At 39.8% G+C, this 20,947-nt stretch overlaps 1 protein-coding gene across 4 annotated transcripts in view; it reads left to right on the top strand.

Moving 5' to 3' along the window:
• Nucleotides 1-20,947, top strand: part of LOC100892838 (peroxidasin homolog) — a 47,347-nt gene continuing 26,400 nt past the window's right edge. For all 4 annotated transcript variants that reach the window (XM_030996519.1, XM_030996512.1, XM_030996494.1 and 1 more), the window contains exons 1-7: nucleotides 1-114; nucleotides 4,123-4,185; nucleotides 9,564-9,652; nucleotides 10,529-10,643; nucleotides 12,294-12,478; nucleotides 13,297-13,479; nucleotides 18,665-18,961. In XM_030996519.1, coding sequence (XP_030852379.1) covers nucleotides 4,160-4,185; nucleotides 9,564-9,652; nucleotides 10,529-10,643; nucleotides 12,294-12,478; nucleotides 13,297-13,479; nucleotides 18,665-18,961 — 895 coding nt within the window. In that variant the 5' untranslated portion in view covers nucleotides 1-114; nucleotides 4,123-4,159. The remainder of the gene's footprint in view (nucleotides 115-4,122; nucleotides 4,186-9,563; nucleotides 9,653-10,528; nucleotides 10,644-12,293; nucleotides 12,479-13,296; nucleotides 13,480-18,664; nucleotides 18,962-20,947) is intronic.

The raw sequence follows: 20,947 nt of genomic DNA, 5'->3' as shown, positions 1-20,947 counted from the left end.
GTGTGTGTTCTGGTGTCTTAATGCCAGCTGTCATTACGGAACTTATCAATTGACGTTTCAGTTTGAGAAACGTGGACATTAGAGAAACACCTCCACCAATTTCTACTTTCACAGGTAAGAACATTCAATTTATGTATTGTTTGAATATTTATTTGTGTATTTCTGTTTTCTCTTCGTTTCCTTGTTTGCAAACAAAAATTTGTATCTCTGTTTTTTTTTCTCGCGGATCCCTTTGAAAACCACTTCATGTTGAAAGAGCTCATCTACCCCATTAAAGAAGTAAATAGATAAACACAAAAGGAGCATATTCAAGTCTTTTCTAATTCGCAAGTCTCTCTCTCAAATTTCTATTCATATTATTATAAACTATAACTTTGAGAGAAGCGAGTGCAGGCGTGTCTGTCTTTTTTCATTTACCTTCATTCGAAAGCATTCGATTTATTGGTTTTAATTTTGTACATTTTCAATGTAGGCCTATATTACTATGACACGATCGCAAATACTTTCAAGAAATCAACTTCAATGCCATTCATAATGCCTTTAGAATTCATGTTTAGATTATGCTATAATCTCACTTTACTGTTCGCACATTTTAAAAGGCTACTGAAATTGCTTAATTTAAGATTGTCTTTTCGAAAGTTTTCGCGATCATGTTAGATGAAGGCCTTCTTTATAACTCTTGAAAAGGTATATTGGAAAAATCGTGAAGGGGGTGAACAGCAAAGGATTGTGGTTTTCTTTGAAATTACTTATCTAATAACATGATATCAAAGGATGCTTGGTCCGAGTTCGATGTCACAAAGAGAAACATTTGTCTAACTTCCTCTATTAGACCTACTTAAATCTAGCGTTAGTTTATTTTTAAATAGATGTGACAAGAGACATGCCTATAGGTTTAGGGTAATTCGTACATCGTTTCAAAGTTCATTCTTACCAAAAATGAAGAGATCTTCACTTACAAAACGCTTGTAGCATTTCTTAATATCTTAAGGTTTTTTGCTAAGGCAAATGGATAATCATTTCAACTACTTTCACCCCTTTGTCAAAATACTAATCTGAACCTTTATTATTTTTGCTTCGTATGATGTTCAAATCACAGTATAAGAGAATACATACTAATAGTAATGTGGCAGTTGAAAGAAGAAAAAAAAAGGAAAATCATGAGCGAAATGTTTATCCGAATTAATATTCTGTTTTAATGTTCAAGACGTACACTTCCACCTTAATAAAAACAAATAGCTAACTTTTAGTCCCCAACATCTGGAAATTTCTTGCTGATGAAAGTTTAAATTATGAAAGAGTGCCATTAAAGAAAAAATAATAATTTCCGCGCTCTTTTTTCCATTTGATCATTCTTTTTCAATATTCATCTTTCTAATGCAGTGGTAGGAAATTGGGGCATAAGGAATCTTTTATTTAAAGTAACCATTTCTTGTCCCCCTTTCCTATCCGATCTTTATTTTCTTTTTTTCAAATTCATTTTCATATCTTATGACGTGAGAAAATGTGGGAAATAGAATCTCAACTTGTGATACAGATGGAACGAATCACTTAGATGTAGAGGGAGAGACAGAGAGAGAGACAGAGAGAGACAGAGAGAGAGAGGGAGAATCGATAGAGCGGGCGTCAATAATGACCCTGATAACTCTGTTTAAAACAGCTGAAAAACAAACACACCCCAATGTCACGATCCATACGTCAACGCCTTTCCTATTCTGTTGCTTCCAGATGGATGTACAGGTGTCAATTTGGGGAGCGTATCCCCCCCCCCCCGTCTCCCCTGTTTTGAAATAATGCGAGCAAAATATTGGTACGTAATGTTGAGCAGCAGTGGCGTAATGAGCAAAAACGGTTTTTTTTTTGGGGGGGGGGCAGAAGAAAAAAATCCGCTTCACCTCCACTCTTACGTGCAGGCCCCGCTGAACGTGTTTCAAAGTGGAAGGGGGAGGCTTAGGTATTTAGGATCAGGTAGAGCGTAGCGTAAATTGGCGTAGGGTCTAGGGGCAAAGCCCCAGCGGGGTCAATGGGCGGATCCGCCGGGAGCTCAGTGGGTATGGCCTCATAATTGCAGTGAGATAAGCATATTTTGATACCTTATTCATGACACTGGTAGGTCACTAATTGGCGTGGGGTCTAGGGGGCTGAGCACCCTGAAACTTATTTGATGCAAATTATAACGATCAGATAAGCATTCAGGGGCCTGCCTTCGGGCCTAGTTTGGTATGGGCTTTTAATTACGGTGGGATAAGCATATTTTGATACCTTATTCATGACACTGGTAGGTCACTAATTGACGTGGGGTCTAGGGGGCTGAGCACCCTGAAACTCAGTGATTTGAGGCAAATTATAACGATCAGATAAGCATTCAGGGGCCCGCCTTAGGCCCCCTGGTGGAGTCGAGAGGGCAAAGCCCCCGGAAGCTCAAGAGTTCTAGGCAATTAATCACGGTCAGATGAGCATATTTTTGATACCTCATTATTTTGTGACACTGGCAGGTCATTATTCTCCCTTTCTATCTCTCTCTTTCTATTTCTCTTTAATATACTTTTTCAAAAAAATGGAGGGGGGGGGGGGTAGCTCGAGGTCCTCAAGCCCCGCTGTTCCGCGGTCCCTGACAATTAGGCCTCTTAATAAGCATAAATCTCGGAAAGTAATGTCATTTCAGCACCATTTGTAAATCACCGGTATCGAATTAGAAATACACCACGTTTGAGCCCCCCCCCCCGATCTACACCTTGTTGGCGGGAAAATCGCAACCGATCTCCCTTACCTTTCTTCTTTCTCTTTGTTGTTCTTTTAATTTTACTCCTCTTTCCCTTTTCCTACCCTTCTTTAAGGCTTGCTGGGAGGGGGAGGCAAGGGCCTCCCCTGATCTACGCATTGTTTGGCGGGATTAATCGCAACTGCTCTCCCTTTCTTTTCACCCACTTCTTTTCTTCCTTTTTTTTTTGTTCCCTTTTAGCCATCCGCTTTCCCTTTCCCTTCCTTTTCTATTTTTTAGGCGGGGTCGGGGGGGGGAGGGGGCAAGGACCTTTTATCTCCCCCCGATCCACAACTTGTTGGCGGGGAAAATGCAACTGATATCGCCCTTCTTTTCTTTTCTTCTTTCTCTTTTTTCTGCCTTTTATCTCATTTCCCCCCTTTTTTTCTTTCCCTTTCCTTCCTTCTCTCTTATTTTTTGATGGAGGGGGGGGGGGGGCAAGGCCCTTTCGGCTCCCTGATCTCCTTCTTTTTTTCCCTTTTCTGTTCTTCTTCCTCTTCTTTCTGACTTTTATCTCATTTTCCCCTTTTTTTTCCTTTTCCTTTTATCTCGCTCTCTCTCTCTCTCTCTCTCTCTCTCTCTCTCTCTCTCTCTCTCTCTCTCTCTTGCGGAAGGGGGGGGGCAAGGCCCACTCGGCCCCCCCCCTGGATCCGCGCCTCGGTTAGAGTGCCCTGGCAAATGTAATATCATGCCAAAGGACATAAGTGCAGCGGCGAGCCTAAAACCGCGACCGTGTGATCTACAGTTCCGTGACGTATCCACGAGTACACGATAACGTATGATTTAAATGTTATAGATTTAATGTGAATTTATGTTCATAACTTCATAACATAAAGTACTTGGTAACATAAAGGACACCAAATTACATAAGACATGGACTGGCCTATAATTGCGAGCTTTTAGAACATATTCTCTTTCTTTCATGAATTGGCACCAATTTATCTGCAACATCTAATCCAGGAATACAAACCCTAACGCAATCTATACGGTCTAATTCAGTGTCAACTCTTTCTTATGGTCATCGCTCTCTTTGCAAAGCTTCTGCTGAACTTTGGAACAAACTACCTTTACATGTCAAAAACTGTCAGACTGTCAACCAATTCAAAACTTGTCTTAAGACACATTTATTCAAAATTGCTTTTGATGATTAACTTACGCTGCTCACATTGATGTATATTTCTTATGCATTGTAATTTGATTTATTTGTAACTTTTTTTGTTTAATATGTAATTGTTTATCATTGTATTTTGTTTGTTATGGCGCTTAAGGAGACTTTCGGCGGTAAGCGCTTTATAAGCATCGTTTTTATTATTAATTATTATTATTATTTTCATGATATGATATTTTTTCTAATCCTACAGATTTAAGCGGTGAAATATCACTCGGAAATCAATCGAAATGGGTCGAAGTGCCCTGCTCTTTTGGTAAGTACTTATTCCTCTTTTATCTTTTAAATATTTTTTTTGTTTTTAAATCGTTTAATGGTTTGTTCTTACCCGAACGCCAAAGCGTGTATGTGCTTGAAAGTGGGCGACCGGGGGGGGGGGGGGGATTTATGTCCACTTCGAGGGGCTTGGTAATGAAAATGAATACATTACCAAAGAGCACTTGTGCATCGACTAGGTTTCGAACCTGGGAATTCTTCTCCCCCTCCCCCCTCGCGCTTACCAGACCACTGCTCTACCACTGAGCCATCAAGTCTCCTATTTATTATTGCATCATTGCGTTGAATAATTCTTTAGAAACATGCTTGTAAAGACTCCGGATATGAACTTACGGGTAATGTCAAAACCCTATTGTTTTGATTGAAAAATTAATGTCTAGATTACGCAATTATGTCATTATCACGTTCACAAGATACAAGAGGTGACGGGTAATCTATTTAGATTTAAAGAATAATTCTCATGCTTTTCTCATTTATTTGAACCATGCTGCCTCGCCCCCACATAAGTTACATCCTTTGAGAATCATTATCTATTAATAATTGAAATTGAAAAGAAGAAAAAAGGAATTGAAAGTAAACCCATACAAATCATTTTCCGTTGTATGTACAATAAACGTTTGAGATGCTTTAAACAAAATACAATTCAACTAAACATTATTACAGTGACATGACACCGCGGGTTCAAAAAACTTTTGTTTTGCATTTTTATTTGTGGATTCTAGACAAAATTATGGAATTCTATATCCATTATCATTTTGCTGGTGTATATATCGTATTCTTGCTCGTTTTGAATTTGTCAACCATGAATTTAAACAAATTGAATTAATGAGACGTGTTTATCGTGTCGCAATACACAGATAAATAATGATAAAACTATCATTCTGAGAAAATCAAAACATGAAGTTTAATTAAGGTCGTAATATAGTTCGTCATGGTCGTGGAAATCACATTCTTGTAAAAGGCCTATTAATCAAACTCGTTGGAATTCATGCTTCAATTTTTTTAACAAAGGTCGTTTCCATTGAAAGCTCTCTGAAGATCATTTAAATAAGTCCAATACCGTGAAATCATTGATTTGGACAACAAAATTACAGATTTGGGGCAAAAAAGTGATTTTTGTGTAGAGAAAACAAGACATAAATAAAAGTGACATCTACCTAGGCCTTTAATTATACTTTAATCACTATTTTAGAGCAACATAGAAACAATACTTTTCTAAGGGTGAAATGCAGTGGAATTTGTTCTTGTATGGTATGGTATTTGGTATGGTATTTATTGAATTATACATCGCACTTACATATACTGAATTACACATGGATATACATTGCATTTTAAAAACAAGTGTACAATTTAAAACAGTATCATTTACAGATTTACATAATTATAAGTACACGTATATGTCACATGTTTATCCTTAATTTTCTTCTAGAAGCCTATACAGAAACGGGCTTGATTGATTGAAAGAGAGGGTAGCATAAGGGTGCCCCCCCCCTTTCATCACTCCAATGTGCCCATCATTTGTGGTCCCGACGCGCAAGACAGGGTCTGAGTTATCCAAGCTATAGACTACAGTCTAAGAATGGGTAACCCGACACATGCTCCGCCGACGATTGCTCCGCCGACATTTACTCCGCAAAACGCGACAATTGCTCCGCGACATTTGCTCCGCGACATTTGCTCCGACGTCAAATGCTCCGCCGACAGTTGCTCCGCCGACAGTTGCTCCGCCGACAGTTGCTCTGCCGACAATTGCTCCGCCGACAGATGCTCCGCCGACAATTGCTCCGCCGACAATTGCTCCGCCGACAATTGCTCCGCCGTCAATTGCTCCGCAAAACGCGACAATTGCTCCGCCGACATTTACTCCGCCGACATTTGCTCCGCCTGAAGCGACACTTGCTCCGCCGATATTTGCTCCGCCGACAATTGCTCCGCCGACATTTGCTCCGCCTGAAGCGACAATTGCTCCGCCGACATTTGCTCCGCCTGAAGCGACAATTGCTCCGCCGACATTTGCTCCGCCGACAATTGCTCCGCCGACAATTGCTCCGCATGAAGCGACAATTGCTCCGCCGACATTTGCTCCGCCGACATTTGCTCTACCGACATTTGCTCCGCCGACAATTTCTCCGCCGACAATTGCTCCGCCTGAAGCGACAATTGCTCCGCCGACATTTGCTCCGACGACATTTGCTCCGCCCAAAAAGTGTCCCATAAACTACAAATGCTACTAGTACTACGACAAATGCTTCGCCGACAATATTTTCTTTACACCTATTTTTTTCGTTTCTTTTTTTCTTCTTCATTTTCTGAATGCATTTCTTGAAATAATGTAGATGAAATGAAATGAATGAATGTTGATGAAGTGGGAGGAAAAAGGAGTTACCTAAAAGTCATTTCGAATATACTGAAATAACTTTCCATCTATGACTGTACGTCCCATATAATGTATACTAAACACTCATTACATGTCGTGGGAAGTTTTTAAAAAAAAGTAGAGCAGCAAGCCACATTCCCCAATACGCGCATACCTCCTAGTTAATTTCAAGTAGCTCATCAATATGTAATACCTGAAATTACCTCGATCAATGCATCTTACTAGGTAAAGCATTATACAATGTAATAGGTCATCATGGAAGTTTAGAAAATAAGTAAGGGGGATTTACCAAGTGTTGATCTTTTTAAGAGTTTTATAAAGAAACAAAAAGATATTGAATATTTCTCAGCGAAAAAAAGGAACAAGCTTGTTTCGCATTTTAAGAAATGGCGATTTGACTTATGATACTCATGTTGATTTAACTTTTATTCCTGTGCCCCCTCACTCCCCTTTATGCACTGGAGTTCAAACTATGATTTATATGTGTACAGTATATTTTGTTTTACTATAATGTTTTTTTTTTATAACTTTCTTGTCCTTTCATTATTGTTAGTTGTTCTTATACATATTGGTTTTTTTGTTTGTCTAATTATTACCAATGACTTGTAAATATGTAATTGTTATATGATTGAAAATTTAATAAACACACAAATATAAAAAAAAAGTTTAGAAAATAAGGGCACTTATATACGTAAGGAAGAGAACCCATTCAGACGGGAAAATGAGATGGCAGCCTTTCTGCTTATTCACATTTATACAAATCATTTTGTTGCAGTTTGATGTTAGTTCTTCATGATAAGCCAATTGCTCTTCTTCCGGTGGCTTCGTGAGTCCCTTAAATTATTTAGTGAAAACAAAGTACTCGAATGAAACGGAGTGTTTTGCACACTAACATATATATATTAAAGCTACATACACTTAACTAAAGGAAAGAAAACTTTAGAAAATGGACTGGATATTATTGAAAATATTATTCTAAACAAGAATGTACTACATGATTGTATTACTTTACGTTTCAATTTCACGAGAGAAATAGAACTCGAGAGGGGGAGCAGAGAAGAAGTGATGGAAATGAAAGAAGACTAATAGCATGAGAGGAAAGAAAAGAGCAAAGAAGACAAGAAAACGGTGTAAACAGGAAAAGGAGGAGCATGGGAGAGAGAGAAAGAGAGAGAGAGAGAGAGAGAGATAGCCTTGAGCTTTGGATCAGCTAATGAGTAATACATGAAACAGATTTTGAGCGGAGTAATTATCTTTCGCCGGAGAACTTGCGTAAGGAGCTATAATTTTATTTTTTATTTTTTTAAATCAAACATTATGGGGAATAGCAAAAAACGGTTGTATTTTTTGCTCTTTTCTTTCCTCTCATGTTATTAGTCTTCTTTCATTGAGGTAATTTCAGGTCTTACATATTGATGAGCTGTTTGAAATTAACTAGGAGGTATGCGCGTATTGGGGAATGTGGCTTGCTGCTCTACTTAAAAAAAAAAACTTCCCATGACATGTAATGAGTGTTTAGTGTACATTATGTGGGACGTACAGTGATAGATGGAAAGTAATTTCAGTATATTCGAAATGACTTTTAGGCAACTGCTTTTTCCTCCCACATTATCAACATTCATTCATTTCATTTCATTTACATAATGTCATGAAATGCATTCAAAAAATGAAGAAAAAAAGAAACAAACAAAAACAACCCGTGAAAAAAAAATATTGTCGGCGAAGCATTTGTCGTAGTACTAGTAGCATTTGTATTTAATGGGACACTTTTTGGGCGGAGCAAATGTCGTCGGAGCGAATGTCACCGGAGCAAGTGTCGCTTCATGCGGAGCAAATGTCGTCGGAGCAATTGTCGGCGGAGCAAATGTCACCGGAGCAATTGTCGCTTCAGGCGGAGCAATTGTCGGCGGAGCAATTGTCGACGGAGCAATTGTCGGCGGAGCAATTGTCGGCGGAGCAAATGTCGTCGGAGCAATTGTCGGCGGAGCAAATGTCACCGGAGCAATTGTCGCTTCAGGCGGAGCAATTGTCGGCGGAGCAATTGTCGACGGAGCAATTGTCGGCGGAGCAATTGTCGGCGGAGCAAATGTCGGCGGAGCAAGTGTCGCTTTAGGCGGAGCAAATGTCGGCGGAGCAAATGTCGGCGGAGCAATTGTCGCGTTTTGCGGAGCAATTGACGGCGGAGCAATTGTCGGCGGAGCAATTGTCGGAGGAGCAATTGTCGGCGGAGCATCTGTCGGCGGAGCAATTGTCGGCGGAGCAACTGTCGGCGGAGCAACTGTCGGCGGAGCACCTGTCGGCGGAGCATTTGACGTCGGAGCAAATGTCGCGGAGCAAATGTCGCGGAGCAATTGTCGCGTTTTGCGGAGTAAATGTCGGCGGAGCAATCGTCGGCGGAGCATGTGTCATGGAACCCTAAGAATGCCCTCAGTGTAATGTACCTGGGTAAAGGTACTTTAGGCTTGACCAAAGACATCATTATGCGCATTTATTTTCTTAGTATGTCCTAATCACTTTTTGAAGGGGATGGGGAGGAGGGTACTGGACCAAATTTCCTGAAGAGTTAGCTGTCTCTATAAGCCATAAACAAAACAAAAAATAGCCAAAACAGAAACACGAAAAACGTAAATTACAAAAGACAAAGCTCCCCAGATTTTTGAATTCGCCAAGAAATCTTGCAATTTTCCAACAATCAAGATAAGAAAAAAATTCTAAACATATAAAAAAAATGCAACAAAATCAACAATAAAAATAACAACAAAGACTCAAACAACAACAACAAAAGTTGACAGTTTTTGAGATTTCGGGACAGCCTACATAGTTTCCAATTTTGCTTCCAGATTTTTGAAAGGGATATTTGTTACCACCCCCCCCCCACACACACACACACACACACACAGCCCATCCCTAGTGACCCTCCTGTGGTTGATCTGCAATGTTGTTGTTTTTAAGTTGTTCTCCTTTTCATATTCATTCTCTAGCTCCCTGTTGGTCATTTCCTGCGTGGCCGCCCAGGATCTAGTTTCTAGAATCGCCGAACCCGATAAAGACAGTGTGGATGCTGATTCTGGTAGGTCTGTGGCATAGCTACAGTGGATACGTAGAGGCACCTGTGCTCCCCCCCCCCCCCCCTTCCCCCTCATCGAGTGATGAAAATTAGGAAGAAAATAGGGGGAAACGAGAAAAAAAGAAAGAGAGAAAGGGAAAATGACGAGAAGAGAAGACGCCTGCAACTTGACCACCTACCGCACATTCCCTATAATCAGGAGCCCTATAAATTCACCCCCCCCCCCCCGATCACCACCACTCCGGGAACGGGGACCGCATGCATGTTCCAAAAAATAATGTCCGGTAAAGGGGTACTTTTCACGCATTAAAGTCCGGCTTTTAACACACACAAAATCGGCCCGTATTGACTTTACACACCGGACTTATGGGGTGTTTTCAAAACGAGGGAACATGCATACGTGTACCCTAAATAACACTGAGTGGGGGGGGGGGGGGGGCGGGGAATTCACATTTTATTTTCCCTGTAAGAGCTGTGTCCCCCCCCCCATCGTTGCGGTGCCCCCGCCCCCAAATGTCTTATTCATCTTTTCACCAATCATTCCAGGTGGTTTCTTTCAAAAGTGCAATCGGATGACCATAATTCAATTCATTTTTTTTTGTTGTAATTTACGATGCAACACTTCAACATTCACTTCTCAAGAGGTGAACGAATGTATTCATGACTTTGGCATTGAATGATCATTCTTAAATGCACAAAGTGGGACTGCTCGATGTGTAAAAGATCTATGGATATTAAGGGTTATTAATTTTGTACCATCTGCTAACTACGAACTGGTCTCTTGTCGAGGGAGCAAATTTCGGATCACATATAGGACGCAAGATTAATCCTTCATTTTAGCTTTCCTGACATATTATGCTTCCCCTTTCTAATTTACAGGCAATACACTGTCGGCCAGCGAGCTTTTGGCGCAGTTTAACAGCGGGGACTTTGATGACGAAGAATTGGCGGCCTTTGAACTTATTCGCGAACATTCGGGTGACTTGACATCAAAGTAAGTTTAGAAAACGAGAAAAATCACGTGACTTGATCTACGAATGACAATATCACGTGGCCTGACATCAAAGAATATTTAGAAAATTGGAAAATCACGTGACTTTCCCTCCAACTTCCAAGTAGAGAAAATGAGGGAACGACACGATTGCAAGGAGTTTCAAAAAGTTTATTTAAGACAACAATGGATAGTTTTTTCCAACTTTTTATCATATGATATTATGAACTTATATGTTTTTAAAACAGATTAAATATAATGTCTACAGAACGGCGCTACATGCGTTAAATACACTTGATTGCATTTACATTGATTACTGTAAATTTAAAATGTGTTCTGATTAGCCGAGTAATTAGGGACTTTTAGATTTGCACAACGGAGAACGTGGACTGCCCTTTTAAAGCAATGTGACGTCCTTTTAAGGCACTGGCAGTGACGTCACATTGCCTTAAAAGGGCAGTCCATCCACGTTCTCCGTCGAGCAAATCTAAAAGTCCTTATTTAGACCCTTAAGCCCATCGCACACTATACGATCTGACTACGATTCGATTTTGAATGAATCTGCAATAGCAATTAATTTGAATATTCAAGTTTTACAAATCTTAATGATCGAGAATCTGAGTAGTCTTTATGCATCTATCATAAAATCTAGATTTTAAGGGATTTTAAGCGTCTTTAGAGGAGGAAGAGCTAAGTCGGCTCAGAATCGTATTGACGTCAGATCATCTAGTGCGATTGTTTACGATTTAAAGCCGTTTCAGCTTTAAATTCTGACTAGGGGCTTAAATGCAGCAAATTTCTGCATGTATGGTGTTGTTATCATCAATCAGAACCCAAATCGGGAAGATGATGTATGTTTAGATTTCCTTATATGTAATATAAGTGAAATTTCTCGGGAAATTGGATTGCATGTGGATCGTGCGTTGTGCGCTGGGCATTTGATCAGTAGAAAAAGTGCTATCATAATGATCACGGATGACTGATAAGCGCGCAATGAATACTCCATACTCGTATAGGTCAGGTGTTGTAAAATTGGCCAATCATTAAATGCCTATAAATTCCCTTTATAGGTACGGAATGGAAATTTATGATAGCAGAAGTAGTAGGCTAGTGTATTAGGTGCAATACACGCCAGTGAGGGCATAAGTAAGAATTACCCACTCAAGGTTTGGACTGTTTTGAAGGTACCGAGTGTTAGTAGTTTTACTTATGCCCGTACAAAATTATGTGTATTATTTGTTTTATAAGATTATGTTTTATTTGTTTTATTAAATGATGTTTTATAACATGATTTTACTAATGACCGGTCAATATCCAAATTACGCGTTAGGCAAAATAAATGCCTGGTCACGTGTACGCTCTCAACCAATCATTTGATTAGGATTCACGTTATCATAGTGAAAGTAGTAGTGATAGTAGTAGTAATAGTAATAGTAGTAGTAGTGGTGGTAGTAGTATAGTAGTACTTCTCGTAGTAGTAGTAGTAGTAGTAGTAGTAGTATAGTAGTAGTAGTAGTGTAGTAGTAGTAGTAGTAGACATTAATGAATAACTTGTTTACCACAAGGCTAATCTTTCACAAGCTCTATTCTTTGAAACTATTTTTTATGTTGTCTTATTATTATTATTATTATCATCATTTCTCTTGCATGTAGTCTCCCACCTGAAACATGTGAGGGTATCAAAACTGCTTATCACTTTAAAGAAGAAGAAGCGTGCTTAGAGGCGTCCAATAAGCAGTATCGCCGACTCGACGGGGCTTGTAACAACCTGAAAAATCCGAACTGGGGAAAAGCTAAGTGGCCGTTGAGGAGACTACGTAAACCTGTCTATGCGGATGGTTAGTACAGTCTTATAAAGTGATTTATTGAAACTCGATATTCTCATACACTAGCTACAATGATACTTAATATGACGGTTAAATTTTTACTTTTCTTTTACTGTTTCACCACCGCATCTCGTCAGAAACTTTTTTTATTGGGTATTAGGGGCTCGCGGGGGGGGGGGGGGGCTCGGAAACCGTGATAAACCGGTTGTTTTTTCGAAAGTCTTTGCACTGAAGGGTGAAGGTTGTGCCTCATTTCGTAAAGACATGATGATGAAGTTTGATTGTCATGGCGTAGAAAATCATTTATCGGAGTATTGATATTATTGAGAAGATGATAAAAATAATGAAAATAAGAATGACGATTGTAACAATGCTAACAATTATATTGATACACTCAATATAATAAAAATAATGATGATAATATCATTAACAATAATGATAATAATGATAACAATACTTAAATGATAATAATGATAACAATACTTAAATGATAATAATAAAAACAATGGTAAAATGATAATTAAAATACAAATAAAAGTAATAACAATAATAATAATAAGAACAATTTCATAACGTGCGAGTCCTTTTGAAATCGAATGCACACTTGCAAAAGATGAAACCATATAAAAGCATCAGACGCAATATTACCGTTTGAATAGGATCAGGTAATCAATCAATAATGGGCCAAATCAAACAGATACGTGTTTAGATTTAACTTCAACTGATCTGCTTATCTGCTAAGATGCGGTCACAAAATTTTGTCATCATGATCATAAATGTATAATAATAATAATAACAATCTTGACTCGTTGTGATGGTTTTCATTGAAGGCTATGAAGCGATGAGAGTACATAAGAGGCACCCCGATGCTACCCTGCCGAATGCTAGAGAAGTCTCAGTCAAGGTGGGCACCATAGCCGAGGTAGAGGGCAATGACCCCACAGGTTCGATGCTCCTAGCCATTTTGGGCCAGTTTCTCGATCATGACGTTACACACGCGCCTCAATACAACCGTGAGTATACAGACCCACATGTCAGGAGAACTTCTAACATCGGGGCATCGGGGCATGATCTTTACCGGTCAGATGGTCGCGTTACACTTCCTTTTGTAAAATGAAAACGGGAGACCATAATTATGCGACCTTTCGTAGATTTGTTTCACAAAGTGTCGGGGAAATTGGACTAGACCAGGGGCGTACGCAGGAGGGGGGGGGGGGGGATGGGGTTTTGGGTTTTAAAAAAAATAATTATGTGTGTATTTTGAAGAACCCCCCCCCCCTTTGTTTTTTTATATGCTAATGGGTGACCTAAAAAAGGTGACCTTACCCCCCCCCCCCCCCGCTTATTCAGCGGCTGGCTGAGTCGTACCGAAATTTTCGGCCCGATTTAAAAATTTTAACCCCCCCCCCCCCTGAACAATCCTGCGTACGTTACTGACATTTCGTGAATTAAAGGGCACGTTTTCACTCAAGGTCGGGTAACGCGGCCACCCGACTCGACGCGATGACAAGTTGATTCGAACTATGCCCAAACCACATGTGTCTGGACAGTTGATTTCATATACAGTACTTTGAAGAAATTTATGAATAGTATTATATGCATCTTTTAAAGCTTATATATTAGACAATTATAAGGGACAGATCATAGTAGATTGTGCTATTTAATGTATATATATTTGTTTTATCCGAAGTCAAAGGCAAAATAGGCATTCAGTTTCAGTTTAATTATACCAATCACCAAAATATTGTTTGCTCTTGATGTTAAAGGTGTCTAATGATGCTAAACTGTAGTCAAACTATAAGCTTCAAATATTTCTATGAGTTCACACCTTGGGGGGGGGGGGGGGGGCTTAAATAGTAAGACATACGGGAGTGTCCCGCTCTAATGGGCAACTTTTTCACACAAAAAATCCCTAAACATGGGTCCCATTTTTAACAAAAACACCCCTAAATATGGGTCCGCTTTTTCAGAATTTTGAAAATTGTGAACATTTTCTGGGTTTTTATCATGCAAACACCCGAAAATATAGAAAAAAATGGGCTTAAATTCGAAAAAAATCCGCCAAAATGACTCTTAAAAATGGGTAGGGGTTTCGAGGCTTCAGCGGCACACCCCTGTCAAAACTAAATCTGAGCCCCCCCCCCCCCCCCGGAGTTTACATGTTATGTCGTCGCAGTAACTGCGGAAACTTTTACCCTTTTGACCCTAAATTTGGAGGGGTGCGGAAAATGAGGTTTAATTTGCTGTTGGGCAATACTGCCTCAAAGGGAATTTTTTTAATAAATCCTTTATATTTGTATTCTACGTTTACTTAGCTCTCCATTGACTCGGATGTGATTAAATATTTTCATCGGATAAGGTCTTTAAGATATGTAATTAGGGCAGAGGCGGCGGAGCGACTTCCAAAGTGTGTGTGTGTGTGGGGGGGGGGGGGAGGCACCAACAAAAAAGGGCACTATCTGGAAAAAAAGGCACCTTCAAATCGAAAATATACAGTTTTTTAGACATTGGTATATACCCCCATATTGTGGTTACATTATCAGGGATGATTTCAATAGTTGTTTTTCTGTATACATCATATAAGATATTGCTTAAGCATCATACTTTGCAGTTGGGTGTGATTATCTGAAAATTCATTTGCGAGCGAGGACATTTTTAAAGATTTGTGAGGTCGCAGTGCGAAAAAAATTACATCTTATAAAGAGGAAAACCCCACTCCTGATGGGGTTATAAGCAAATTCTCATAACGGAAGACTAAAAAGGCCTTTGATAAGTTACATAATTATAACATCTATGACTACGAGCGAGCGTAGCGAGCGAATTTGGGGGGAAATTGCTCTTAGTTGCTTGAAATTAGGGGCACGTTTAATGATGAGAGGGAAAGGGGACACTTATCGAAAGGGTTAAGACACTTATTATAAAAGAAAAGGAGCACGTGTAATAAAAAAGGCTTATTATCAGAGGTGAGAATGGGGCACTTCTTACACATAAAAAAAGGCACGCACCAGGGATGAAAAGGGATTTTATGAGAATGGGAAATGGGCATTTGTCGACAGAAAAGAGGCACCCATCAGAATTTGATAGGGGCATTTATAAGAAGTGAATAGGGGGCATTTATCCCATCTGAAAAGGGGCACTGACCATATATGAAAAGAGGCACTTATGAGAATAAAAAGGGGGCACTAATGATAAAGAGAAATGCGCATTTGTTAAAAGAAAGAAAAGGGGCACCGATCAGATTTTAATAGGGGCATTTACCGGAGCTAAAAGGGGAATTTTATGAGAAGGGGGAAGTGGCTCTTATTAAAAAAGAAAAAGAGGCACATGTTAAAATAAACGGGGCACTTATCAAAGATGGAAAAGGTTAATTATGAAAGGGGAAGGGGCACTTATAAGAATGAAAGCGAGCATTTATTAGGAAGGAAAAGGGGGACGTGTTAAAATAAAAGGGGCATTTATAAGAGATAAAAAGAGCACTTATCAGGAGGGGAAGAGGCACTCGTCAAATAAAATGAGTATCTCTCAAAATTGAATAGGGTCATTTACAAGAGATGAAAAGGGGCACTTATGAGAATGAAAAGGAACTATTTTCAAAAATGAAAAGGGGCATTATTATGAGAAGGGAAGAGGCCATTTTTAAATGGGGGCACTTAGCATAAGGAAAAAGGGCACTTAATAAAAAGGAAAGGGGGCACATGTGAAAATATAAGGTGCGCTTATCCGAGTTAAAAAGGGGTAGTTATTAAAAGGGGAAGGGGCACTTTTTACAAAGCAAAAGGGGTACCTCTCAGATTTGAATAGGGCAATTATCAGAGGTGAAAGGGGCGCTTCTCGTATCCGAAAAGGGGAACTTACTAGAGATTTTAAAAAGGCACGAATGGAAATTGGACACTTATTGCAAAAGACAATGGGAACTTGTCAAAGGAAAAGGGGTACGTGTCAAAATAAAAGAGGCATTTATCAGAGGTAGAAAGGGGGACTTTTAGAAATTAATAGGGGCACTTGTCAAAGTAAAAGGGGCACTTTTCCTATGTATAAAGGACACTTTTCCTATGTAAAAAGGGGCACTTCTTTCAAAGTTAAAGGAGCACAAAGGGCAGGATTAATTTTACAAAAAATAAAACCCAGATGGGAAAACAAAGTTTTTCATTTCATGGTTCGGCTCTTTGGAATAGTTTTTTAAAAAAATGCTCAATCAAATTCTTCATAATTATACTGTTTTGTTTTGGCGTTATGACAATCTTATTGAACTGGTCTATTGTGTTGTTTTTTGTTTCTTTCTTTTGTTCGAAAATGTTGTAACTGAATTCATTTTGTCTCGATTTGGATTCTTTATATGTTGTAAATTTTGTATTTATCTTGTAGGGTCTCCACGGAAAACAGTATTTAACTACTGATGGAGCCACCTTACTAAAAAAAGACAAATAAATAAATAAATAAAATAAAATGTAAAAATGGGCACTTTTTGTGTTCTTGAAAAAGTTTGAGGGGTACTGTGCCCCCTGTTCCCCCCCCCCAGAGCGCCGCCTCTGAATTAGGGTCAAGTAAAATGTTGGGTCAAGGGTTATAGAGTTACAGGGGCGCGGATCCAGGATTTTCCAAATTTGGGGGGGGGGGGGCGGAAATTTGAAAAAAGCGCAGACCATTTTTTCAACTCAACATACAATACTCAGGGACAATTTTGGAAAGGGGGCAGGCTCACATCACGTCTCTTGTCCGATATCGACATTTCCCGTTTTTAAGTCATACAATTTGTTGACAATTTCAACGGGGGGGGGGGGGGGGGGGTTGAAGCCTTTTGCCCGAAAAAGTAAATTTCTGGTTCACAATTCGGCTAGTGAGCGAAACGTGCGAGCAAAAATTTGAGCATAATATGTATTTTGTGAAAGTGTTATTTATCACCAAGATAAACAAGAAAAAAATTCATATTCTGGCAGCTCGCTGTTTCCTCCCCCCCCCCCCCATTACACGCGAAGCGCAGAATCTCTGATGTTTCATGAAAGTATTAGAGAAAGAAGACGATTCGTTGTACCATTCTCGACTCTTATTCCTTGTTTGAATTAAGTTCCCCCCCCCCTCCCACGCGAAGCACGTAAGCTTTAACCTTTCATAGTTTAATGAAATTATTAAAGAAAGAAGACCATTTGTTGTACCATTCTCGACCCTTTTTCCTTGTCTGAATATGGTCCCCCCCCCCCCCCCCGACTCTTAATCCTTGTCTGAATTCAATTCCCCCCCCCCCCTCCCCCCGCCCGCGCGAAGCGCGGAAGCTTTGACCTTTCAATTATTATTAGAGAAATAAAAAACGATTTCTTGTATCATTCTCGACTCTTATTCCTTGTCTGAATTCGGCCCCCCCCCCCCGTCCCCGCGCACAGCGTAAGCTTTGACCTTCATAGTTTAATGAAATTATTAGAGAAAGAATTAGACGATTCGTTGTTCAATTCTCGCGACTCTGGCTACGCGCCTGCTTTAAAGGGAAAATGAAACAATTATGATTGTGATTTGTGATAGCACACAATCATGTTAGTAGAAATAAAAACGAAAACAAAATTATTACACCAACCATGGATAAATCACGGTCGCGGTGGGCGAAGTGTCTTATCATAGTTTTGTGTTATTGGGCGAGGGCCGAGGGGGCGTACGTAGCGGACCAAGCGAGATTTTGCAATGTTGAATGCTGACAATATGCTCTCTAGGAAATCCCTGAGCCCAATCTTTCCGGTATATATCTTTCTAGCTATATTTCTGAATTTCCTGGGGGACGTGTACGTCCCCCCCCCCCCCCTATTTTTTTCTTCTCTCTCTCTGATCTCTCTCTGTTTCTTTTCTCTTCTCTTCTCTTTTCTTTCTCTTCTCCTTTCTTTTTTCTTCTCCTTTTTTTCTCTTCTCCTTTCTTTTTTCCTCTTCTTTTCTTCCTCCTTTTTTCCTTCCTTTTTTTTGCGCTGCCAATAAGTGGGGCCGCAGCTGTTTCGGGCCCCCCTGGATCCGCCACTGGAGTTGACAAGAAAATTTAATTTACTGTACCTGTGGGAAAGTATACGCTCAGCATTTGCCACAGGGGCACGCGTCACGTACGTACAACGATGCAACCATTGACTGTCTGTCTTACATCTAGATAAAGCACTCTCTGAATCTTGAAGGACCCGATATGAGGATGATTAAAACAAATAAACGTTACTTCTGTTTCTTTGGCAGGAAAATGCGAGGAATGCCCAGCTGTAGATTCTAAGTACTCCTGCTGCCCCATTTCAGTTTTTGAGAAAGACGTTCTGTACGAAGGCAAAATGACATGCATGGACTTGCCCCGTACCATTGGCGTAGATGCGCATGACTGCAGCGGCTTCGAGGAGGTGTCCATCACTAAGGAGCTAGTGGAGTCTGTCGTACCCGTGGTACCGCTGCCGCGTGAACATCTTAACGATATTACCGCGTATATCGACGCATCCGGGGTTTATGGGTCTTCTGACGAACGGCTTGAGAAGCTTCGTGATGGTACGTATCACTTTTTTTAATTTCAAATAGGTTCCCATTCCATATTCTTATATGTGCCTCTTACTAAACTGACAAGTGCCTCTTTTACCTCTGATAATTGCCCTATTCAAATCTTAGAGAAGCCCATTTAACTTAGTTTAAGAAGTGCCTTTTCTTTTGTAATAAGTGCTACTCTTCAGATAAGTGCCCCTTTTTTTTAATTTTTGATGAGTACCCCTTCTCATCTCTGATAAGTGTCCCCCATTTATTTTAACATGTGCCCCCTTCTTTCTTTCTAATAAGTCCCAATTTTCCTTCTGATAAATGTCCCTTAAAAAATAAGAGCCACCTCCCCTTCTCATAAATGCCCTATTCACACCTCTAATAAATGCTCTATTAAAATATCATGGGTGCCCCTTTTCCTACGACAAGTGCCAATGTTTTCTTTGTAAAAAGTGCCCCTTTCTTACTCTCACAAGTGCTCCTATTCATCCCAGGTGAATGGCCCTTTTTTAGATACAACAAGTGCCCCTTGCCACCTCTGATAAGTGCCCATTCACCTCTAATTACCTCATTTTCAAATCTATGAGGTGTCCCTTATATTTTGACAAGTGTCCCTTATATTTTGACAAGTGCCTCTTTTTATCATTACAAGTGTCCCTTTTCATCTCCAGTGAGTATCCTTCTTAATTATTGCCATATTCCTTCCGATAATTGTCCTTAATTCTCCTAATTTGCAATAAGTGCTCCTTTTCCGTTCTCATAAATGCCCTTTTCATCTCTGGTGGGGGGGGGGGGGGGGGGAGGGCGCTTGCCCCCTAAATGAAATTAAACCATGACTTATTTTCAATTCCATACAAGTGATTTATACATTTTCATGATATATCACATGATTTTCTACAAAATTCATGTTTCTTTATTTCTGTTGCAATCTGACACATTCCCAAATAGCCATGGAAAGAGCATATGTTTTTTTATAATCACTAATGGGTCTTAATATAGTGGCCACTAACAGTAACACAAGTAGAAAATTCCTTTCCAGCATCTACTACGACAAGCACTGCCGGGAGATAACATGCTACCTACCACTCGGTCTGTGCATGCACAGATTTGCGAACTAACGTTCCATACGTACCCGGTACAGCATGTAACATTGCACCTCTACCGTTAAGTGGCCCAGAGGGGTATTAATTTTTTTTCTTCATCAAAATTGAGATTGTTATCTTAAAATGATCCATGGATTTTAAGCCTTAAGAAAATACATACATTTGGGGTTGGGGTAGCTATTAAATGGTCAAATTAAGGATTTTGTTATCAATGTTGTCAATTTTCTGGGCCGAAAGTGATCATTTTCTGGCTTAGATTGGAGATTTTTAATTGTAATTTTCATAAATAGTCCCCCCCCCCGACAGCAAAAAAAAACAATAATAATAATAAACAAGTTAATAAGGACACTGCCCAACTGTCCATAAATTCCTGGTCATCCCTACCCCTCCCTTTGATTATTATTATTTTTTTTCTGAAGCAAAATATACTTTAATTAAAGGATACTTGAATTATTTGCAGAGTTAAGGCCCAAACATTGTATTCGCGACATTTTGCGAAGGTTATTTTGGGGTGCATATTTTCATAATTATGTTTCTGAGTTCTCTGACAAAATTCTCTGACATGCTTACCCATTTAGTACATGTCATCAAGTCAAAATTGCCTACTTAGGTATGCCACAGATTGCACATTTTCCAGTCGAAAAATGCAAAAGCTCCCTGCCATGGGAGGGGGAACACCCCTCCCTCCGCTCGGTCGCTACGCTCCCTCGCAAAGATTGCACCCCCAAAAAAGTTTTCGCTCATTATGCCCCCCCCCAAAAGTTGTTCGCTCAATACGTCACTGCTGGTGAGTGCCCCTTATGAGGTTCGAGAAGTGTCCCATTTTCACCTTTGATAATTCCCCTTTTTACTTTGACACATCCTCCTTTTCTTTTCTAATAAGTGTCATTTTTCCTTTGGA

This window comes from Strongylocentrotus purpuratus, unplaced genomic scaffold, assembly GCF_000002235.5.
Source record: "Strongylocentrotus purpuratus isolate Spur 01 unplaced genomic scaffold, Spur_5.0 spur5_contig_855, whole genome shotgun sequence".
Lineage (NCBI taxonomy): Eukaryota > Metazoa > Echinodermata > Echinoidea > Camarodonta > Strongylocentrotidae > Strongylocentrotus > Strongylocentrotus purpuratus.
This window is presented reverse-complemented; position numbering and strand designations above follow the sequence as displayed.